At 31.6% G+C, this 9,051-nt stretch overlaps 1 protein-coding gene across 1 annotated transcript; it reads left to right on the top strand.

The window, feature by feature from the left end:
• The first annotated feature begins 745 nt into the window (after positions 1-745).
• SMC1 (structural maintenance of chromosomes 1) lies at positions 746-8,077 on the top strand. Its single transcript, XM_018446315.1, has 20 exons — positions 746-967; positions 1,206-1,326; positions 1,437-1,536; positions 1,601-1,779; positions 1,851-1,989; positions 2,999-3,463; positions 3,627-4,055; positions 4,126-4,337; positions 4,455-4,623; positions 4,702-4,824; positions 4,920-5,051; positions 5,773-5,838; positions 5,922-6,079; positions 6,159-6,256; positions 6,339-6,643; positions 6,717-6,992; positions 7,066-7,245; positions 7,354-7,532; positions 7,622-7,799; positions 7,884-8,077. The coding sequence occupies exons 1-20, from the start codon at positions 856-858 to the stop codon at positions 7,950-7,952; spliced, it is 3,690 nt and encodes a 1,229-aa protein (XP_018301817.1). The 5' UTR covers positions 746-855; the 3' UTR covers positions 7,953-8,077.
• The last annotated feature ends 974 nt before the right edge of the window (positions 8,078-9,051 follow it).

Below are 9,051 nucleotides of genomic sequence, written 5' to 3'. Positions count from 1 at the left end.
AAGACCCTACGACTGCTACGATTTCTATTGTAAACCCCGCATTACAGAATAGGGGCCCAGAACCCAGAAGCACGCCAAAAATCGCCTCATGAAACTTTTTTCCCTAGGGTGAAAAGTGAAAAGTGATAAATTTCTCCATTAACTTCAATGATAGAAATTTTCACTTTTCACTTTCCTTCCTAGGGATAAAGTTTCATGATCGATATTATGGGGGTCGAATGTGTATCTCGAAATGAGGTGAAAATTACAAAAGTGAGCAAATTCATTAGAATATTCATAATTTAATTGGTCAATGACTAGTGAATTTGCTCACTTTTGGAATTTTCACCTTATTTCAAGATACATAATCGACTCCGGCCGGAATCAGACTAAGGCTGCGGTCCACTTGACGCTACAAACGCTTCGAAGCATTTTTTGATTAGTTAATTCGTAAAATTCTTTGTTCTGATTGGTCGCTCAAACGCTTCGAAGCGTTTGTAGCGTCAAGTGGACCGCAGCCTATGCATTGAAGATTGAGATTGAAGATTGAACAATTCAAATTTGACCAATCGAAATGAAAGGAGCTAAAATTTCTTTGTCCTTATTGGTCAAATTTCAATCTTCAATCTTCAACCTCAATCTTCAATGCGTAGTCTGATTCCGGCCTCCCTGGTATAGCTATTGGTCGCACTAGGCCACCGATTGATGGCGTTGGTCGCGATGTCGTCCCTGAAATGGCATCCTTGCGTTGCGACTATTGTGAGTTGTGGGGCATTGTGGGGTCATTGTGGGTTGTTGCTTGATTACATTGGAAGTTTTGTGGCGCCAATTGCGCTACTTTCGGGTTTTATGCGTTTTATTTGATTATTTTCAAGGATGCCGGCGTTCTTGAAGCATATCGAAGTTGACAATTTCAAATCTTATAAAGGAAAGCTTATTATCGGCCCGCTAAAGTCGTTTACGGCTGTAGTTGGCCCCAATGGATCCGGTAGGTTATCATTCTGTGTGTCAACAATGGGCGCGTTCAAGCGAATGCAATACTTAAACGAGTTTTTTTTATCAGAGATAGCTATACATTTCTAGAATTGTTGAGTTAGTTATATCTTGATTTTCTAAAGGCCACTCATTCAATTATTGAGTTTGCTGAACGTAGGTATGACATTGAATGCTGAAAGACATAAGTAGATACGTGACTGTGTTGTGTTCTTGTTACATGTGTGCTACAGGAAAGTCTAATTTTATGGATGCCATCAGTTTCGTCATGGGTGAGAAGACTAGCAGTCTGCGAGTCAAAAGATTCAGCGAGCTGATTCATGGTGCATCCATTGGTATGCCAGTAGCACGAAGGTAATTCATATATGTATACTTATATGATATTCATTTATGGAATTGTACATTATGATTTATATGTTTCATCTTGAATTACATGAAAACTGTAAATGTTTTGTTGATTACAGTGCTTCAGTAACAGCTGTATTTGAGTTGGAAGATGGAACTGAAAAAAGCTTTATGCGTTCAGTACAAGGTTCTTCTTCTGAACACAGAATTAATAATAACGTAAGTTTTGCAGTTGAACTTTTATTTAGTTGTATTTAAGATCTTCAAAATGTTTTTGTCATAGGTTGTTACCAGCCAAGTTTATCTTAATGAGTTGGAGCACCTTGGTATTAATGTTAAAGCAAAGAATTTTTTGGTATTCCAAGGTGCTGTTGAATCTATAGCCATGAAAAATCCAAAAGAACGTACTGCTTTGTTTGAGGAGATCAGTAATTCTGGTTCGTTAAAAACAGAATATGAAAGGTAAGTTTCAAATGCCACTGTATGTAATTGCACTTGAAATGCATTTGTATATGATAAAAGTAACATTGTAGACTGAAAACAGAAATGCTAAAAGCTGAAGAAGAAACCCAATTTTCATATCAAAAAAAGAAAGGAATTGCTGCCGAAAGAAAAGAAGCAAAATTAGAAAAAGAAGAGGCTGAAAAATATCAACGTCTCAAAGAAGAATATGTGCGTATATGTGCTTTGATTTTGCTGTAATAATTAATGCAGGGTCTACAATAGAAGTCGTAACGGTCTTAGAGTCTTAAGTCGTAGAAAATTAACCAATAGTCTAATATGAGAAGAATAATCGGCTATGATTGGTCAATTTTCTATGACTTAAGACCCTACGATCGCTACGACTTTTATCATAGACACTACATAAAGGAGCATAGGATTCATTTGGCTTCATAAAGTATTTTTCATATCTCTTTTTCTAGAAAGGATATATAAACTACAAGGATTGAATTTTTTTGTAAATGAAAGTACATATTTTTAATTACTGATCACAATTTTTTATTTAATGTTTCACTGAAAAGAATTCCCTTAATATCATATATGCTGAATAAAAAATTAGAATTATAAAATGGGATCAACTGATCAAAATTAAAAAAAATGCCTCGACAACACACATGCAACATCCGGACAAAACTTCTCAAAATGTCTTTAATGACTTTTCTAGATGTTGACTTGTGTTTGTCTGGGCATTATCAAAATTTGGGCCAAAAATATCTCGATTTTGTGCTAAAGCTATTCCATTTTACAGTAATATACAATTTGATAATTGAGTTATCTAAAAGATTTTAAGGCATGATTCCTCATATAAAATCAAGACAAAAAAGCTTAATATGATGGCTTAAATTAAAAAATAAATGGTATTTAAGTTGAAAGAAAAAATTTATTTTTTCAAAAATTTCGAAAACCACTTTTTATTTTGATGAAATTTTTATGTTCTTTGTACACAAAATTTCGACAAAATAATCCAATGGTTTTCGAAATTCTTCAACTTTGACACCTTTGAATTTAAGCTGTTTTGGGTATATGGATATTCATATGAAGTTTTTATATTGATTTAGTATGAGAAATCATCTCTTAGAAATCTTTTAGAGTACTTAACTATCATCCTCTATACTGTTTATTTTTCCTGCCTGTATATACTTGTATAATTGTTAATCAAAAATTTATCTTTTGTTTTTAGGTGGAAAAACAAATAGATTTACATTTATTTCGATTATTTCATAATGAAAAGAATATTGAAAATTTAGAGGTTTCTCAAAAGAAGAAACAACACGAAATTGAAAAAGTCGAGAAGAAGAAGGAAAAGGCTGAGGAATTGTTGAAAGAGAAGAAAAAAGATGCCGCTAAATTGGCCAGAGATCTTGCTAAAATAGAGCAAGATATCAGGGAAGTGGAAGTAGAAATTACGAAGAAGAGACCGACGTTTATTAAAGCCAAGGAACGGGTTGCACATATGCAGAAGAAAGTGGAATCTGCACGCAAATCTTTAGCTCAAGCGCGTATTGCAGACGAGGCTCATAAAAAAGACATACACGAACTGCAAGAAGAATTGCGTCAGGTGGAAGAAGCTAAAGCTGCTTATGAAGCGAGTATAGCAGGACAATCACAGTTACAAGGAAGAGATGTACAATTGGAAGATGAACAGGTATAAATAAATTACGTAATATTCACGAAATCTTAAATCATATTGTTATTTAATTTACAACTATTTTTTTAATAAAACGTAGTTGCAACTGTTATGAATAAAATGCAAATTGCATTATAAATAAATTGCAATTGTTTAATTAACTAATAAAATATAATTTAAGGTACAGGAGTATAATCGTCTAAAAGAGGAAGCTGGTAAGCAATCCGCGAGGTATCTTCAACTTCTTGATTCTATCAATCGCGAACAAAAATCAGATCAAGATAGGCTCGACAACGAAGGCAGAAAAAAGACCGAGATAGAAAACAAGCATAAACAGAAAGGTCATATGCGAGACGAGGCGCTCAAACGAGTAGAAAAGTTGGAGGAACATATAAAAACATCGGAGGCTGCATTGGAGGATCAGAAAAAGCTTAGAGCTGACTTGCAGTCCGACGTAGGCACGTCAAAGGATAAAATTCAAAATTTGCAGCGAGAGTTGGAAAACATCTCGGAGCAACTTGGTGATGCTAAAGTTGATAAGCATGAAGTATCTAGAAACAAGAAAAAAACAGAAATTGTGGAGAATTTCAAACGTCTGTTTCCTGGAGTGGTGCGTTATCTCTTCTCGCTACTTTCTTTAAAATTGAAATGAAATGATTTATTTGTTTTTTTTTCTTTAGTACGATCGTATGTACAACATGTGCGAACCGATACACAAGCGGTATAATGTTGCGATTACAAAAGTACTTGGTAAATACATGGAAGCTATTGTGGTAGATACTGAGAAAACTGCCAGACAATGTATCCAATATTTGAAGGAACAGTATCTCGAACCGGAAACATTTCTTCCGCTTGATTACATACAAGCTAAACCGCTTAAAGAACGTCTTCGGTAAATAAATAAATCATTACATAGTTTTATTTTAACTTTACATTTTTATCATTTTATGTTTTTTAAGACTTTATTTTATATTACACTTTATAATGATGATTATATATTATTTTGCAGTAATATACAAGAACCTAAAAACGTAAAATTATTGTATGATGTGTTGCATTTTTCTCCGAAGGATATTGATAGAGCAGTTCTCTTTGCAACTAATAATGCTCTTGTATGTGAAACACCTGAAGATGCAAATAAAGTAGCATATGAGATGGACAAGAAAACAAGATATGATGTAAGTATATACGCGTTATTTACTTAAATCAAGCTATAAAATCATAACTAAACTATGATATATGTAAAATATTTACAGTGCGTCGCATTAGACGGTACATTTTATCAGAAAGCTGGTATAATATCTGGCGGTAGTTTGGATCTTGCAAAGAAAGCGAAAAGGTGGGATGAAAAACAGATGTCTCAATTAAAGGCGCAAAAGGTAATATATTTTTTATTTCTATGTATTATAAAGATAAAAATATATTTTAATTTTGACTACTACGATTATTTGAATTATTTTAATTTTGTTTATAGGAAAAATTAACGGAAGAACTGAGAGAATCTTTGAAAAAATCACGCAAGGAATCTGAATTGAACACAATTGAATCTCAAATACGTGGTTTAGAAACTCGTCTAAAATACAACAAAAGCGACTTGTCTGCAACAGTAAGTATTATCAGGAAGTTACTGTAATTATTTACTTAGTTACTTACTTACCTTGTTGTAATAACAAGGTTTGATAATGATGTTGCGATCTTTTTATGATGATAATGTCATGAAAAACATCAGAGTTGAAACAATCAATAGTTACTTATAACAGGTTGGAGTCATTCGTTATTGAAAAACTCGAAATTTGTAACTCCTTACTTTTTAGTGTAACTTATAACGGGGTAACTCTTTACGGCGTTACTTATTACTTAGTACTTTTTTCAATAAGTAGCGCGTAATGATGAGAATTTATTTTTCAAAGTGATTTTCTTAATCTTAGCGTAACTGCAACATTTAGTTAGTCATCATTATACAAAAAATTGCGACATCGTTATGAAATTGTTATTACGAAATGTAACTGTAAAAGTTACAGAAAAATAACCATTTCCTGAGTATTTTATATATTGGAGTACACAGAGTGAATAAAAAATACAGGACCTGTGACATATTTTGGAAACAAAGCATTTTTGAGAAAAATGGTTCAAACAAAAGTTGTATGGTTTGAAAAGCTCTATTTACTGATCACATCTTTGATTTTGGGCAACAAAAATGTTTTGTTTTTTGTGATATTTCACCGGACTTTTTACTTACCTTGTATATGTTGTTTTTGTAACATATACAATAGTTTTAAAAAGTACAACATAATTTTAAAAAATAATGAATAAAATTTTGATTGTAGCAAAAACAAATTACGGATCTTGAAGCGGAATTAGATGGTCTGCAAAACGAGTTAAACATGTTTGGTGTAAGCTTTGTGATACGTTTTATATACGCATACATATATTTATTCATATTTAAATAAAATATTTCAATATTTTCTATGCACAGCCTGCAATAGCTGCTATCGAGAAAACCATGGCTGAAAGAGACCAAGAAATACAAAACATTAAAGAAAAAATGAACAATGTTGAGGATGACGTGTTTGCTAGTTTTTGTGAACAGATAGGAGTTTCCAATATCCGTCAATATGAAGAAAGAGAATTAAGGTACGAAGGAATTATTAGATAAGTATTGTCTTATAAGTATTGTTTTAAATTTAGATACTAAAGTATATTAATATTCCAGATCGCAACAAGAAAGAGCAAAGAAAAGAATGGAGTTTGACAATCAATGCAATCGTATTTATAATCAACTGGATTTTGAGAAACAGCGCGATACAGAAAGTATGTTGTGAAAATATATTATTTCATTTTATACATTCTATGTTTGTGATGAGCTTTTATATTAATATTATGTATAATATAGGCAATGTTTTACGATGGGAACGAGCGGTGCAAGATGCAGAGGATAAACTGGAATCTGCAAAACAAACCGAATCTAATCAAAAAGCAGAGATCGACCACGACGAGCAGCAAATGGAACAATTGAAATCATCTCGTAATGCTAAAAAGATGGAGGTTGATCAGAAAGAAGATGAAATTGGTAAAGCTAGACGTGAAGTAGGAGCCATCGCAAAAGACATTCAGGCAGCTCAGAAGCAGTTTAACGCAATTGAAACAAAGATTGAACAGAAGAAAGCTGAACGACATGCTATCTTGATGCAATGCAAGGTTTGTTGTTAAGTCTTTGATATGAGATTATTTGACCATATAAATATTATGCATATTCTTTTGAATTATTCAGATGGAAGATATTGCAATACCTATGCTATACGGAAATATGGAAGATATAGCAGGTGAAACGAGCACTGTGAATGGAAGTGAAACTAATAATGATTCATCAGTAAGTACGCAACAACAGTATGAACGCGAAAGGAGGATTACCATAGACTATACGCTTTTGCCCGAAAATCTGAAAGATGTGGAAGAAGAGGATATCAAAAAGACAACCGACAAACTAACAAAAATAATCAATGATTTACAAAATACAATACAGCGCATACAGGCTCCAAATATGAAGGTTCGCAATAAATTGGAAATGATGTCGATAAATGTAAGAAGTTATAAAGACATAAAAATTTTTTCTCTTTTAGGCAATTCAAAAATTATATTTAGCGAAAGAGAAACTACAGGAGACTAATGAAGAATTTGAGCAGTCTCGTAAAAAAGCAAAGAAAGCAAAGACACAATTCGAGAAGGTGAAAAAAGAACGACACGACAGATTCATGGCGTGTTTTGAACATGTAGCGAACGAGATTGATCCTATTTATAAGGTTTGTGAAGTAATAAATTTATGTAAAATAATATATACAGATAAGTTTATAATTTATATAAATATATTTTATTATATATGTATATTTTTATATATATTATGGTTTCAGAGTCTAGCGAAGAATCAATCTGCTCAAGCATTCCTTGGACCAGAAAATCCTGAAGAACCTTATTTAGATGGCATTAATTATAATTGTGTGGCTCCTGGCAAACGGTTTCAACCAATGTCTAATTTGTCTGGTGGAGAAAAAACTGTCGCTGCACTAGCTTTGTTATTTGCAATTCACAGGTTCATATATTGATTTTGAATATAAAATTGATGATATAATTCGAATATGATGGATGATCAATTAACATTCACTGTTCGTTTATATTCAGTTTTCAGCCTGCACCATTCTTTGTTCTGGATGAGATCGACGCGGCTCTCGATAATACTAATATAGGAAAGGTGGCTAGCTATATTCGCGACAAAACAAGCTCACTGCAGACAATTGTTATATCATTGAAAGAGGAATTTTATTCGCACGCGGATGCACTTATCGGAATTTGCCCGGATGTAAGTAAATTGTTTGATTACATAAATCATTTTATACGTCTTTGTTAATATTTCAGTCGATTAAATTTATTATATGAATTATAGGTAGGCGAGTGTTTGGAGAGTAAAGTATTAACGCTTGACTTGACTACATCTCCTACACATGTTTCATAAATGTTTATTATTTAAAAAAGAGCATTTTCTTTTTTATATGTATACATATGTTTGTCATTAACAATTCTCAATTATGTCTTAGAAGAAGAATATATAAATACTGCAATGTATTATTATTTCTAAATTTGTTTATACGTTCTTTATTATTATTTTAAAATTATTGCAAAACTCTGCTATTATACTTTTTAATAAATTACATATACAGATCATGTACATCTATGTTATAAGTCAGAATAAAGGAGTGACCGTAATTGTGAGTGTGAGATACAAGGTATGTTGTGAACACAATGTAAATAACTTTAAAACTTGACTTTAATAAAAACTTGCAAACGAGTACTAAAATAAACGGTTTATTGCATTAGCAAGACATGTATGAGCAAGAATTTGTTACATGTATTTTGACAATATTAATAACAATAATAATGAAATAGTACTTTATTTCGCAACATTATACTTGTGTGTATTTTAATTTATTACACAATATACATTTATCATACAATATGCATTCTATTCTGCGAGTCTGCTTCACATATAAATAATAACGCGATAATTATATTTTAAATATCTGTCTATCATTGTTCATGTTACACGATCTCATTTTTATTGAAATATATTTTTGTTTTTATTATTTAAAGGTGTAACAATTTTTAAATATTTTGTTAATTCTCCGTTAATGGTTTGACTGTAACAGTTTTCTGGTTAAAAGGATTAGAAAAAGATGAAGGATAAGTTGAACTGATATTAAAGTTAATCTGCAATTGATAGAAACAGACAACAGTCACATTTTTTAATTATGAATTCTGATACATAAGTTTAAATCTATAAAAAATAAAATCCTACTTTTTATAAAACTCATAATTAAAATAAAAGCTTGTTATTAGAGCTTTTATAAGTATGTGTAAGAATATTTTCAGATTTTTATATAGGAAGATTAAGATTTAAGTATGTAGAGTGTATAAAGATAAAAAGGTCGCAGCTCAGACTTTTTTACGTAACGCATAATGCATAAAACATAAAGAATCAACCAATCAAAGTTCTTCTATTCTGTGAAATGAAAGGAAAGGATTCTGATTGATTGATTCTTTTATGCACTATACAT

The sequence above is a fragment of the Mycetomoellerius zeteki genome, unplaced genomic scaffold (genome assembly GCF_001594055.1).
Source record: "Mycetomoellerius zeteki isolate Tzet28-1 unplaced genomic scaffold, Tzet1.0 scaffold179, whole genome shotgun sequence".
In the NCBI taxonomy this organism is placed as follows: domain Eukaryota; kingdom Metazoa; phylum Arthropoda; class Insecta; order Hymenoptera; family Formicidae; genus Mycetomoellerius; species Mycetomoellerius zeteki.
This window is presented reverse-complemented; position numbering and strand designations above follow the sequence as displayed.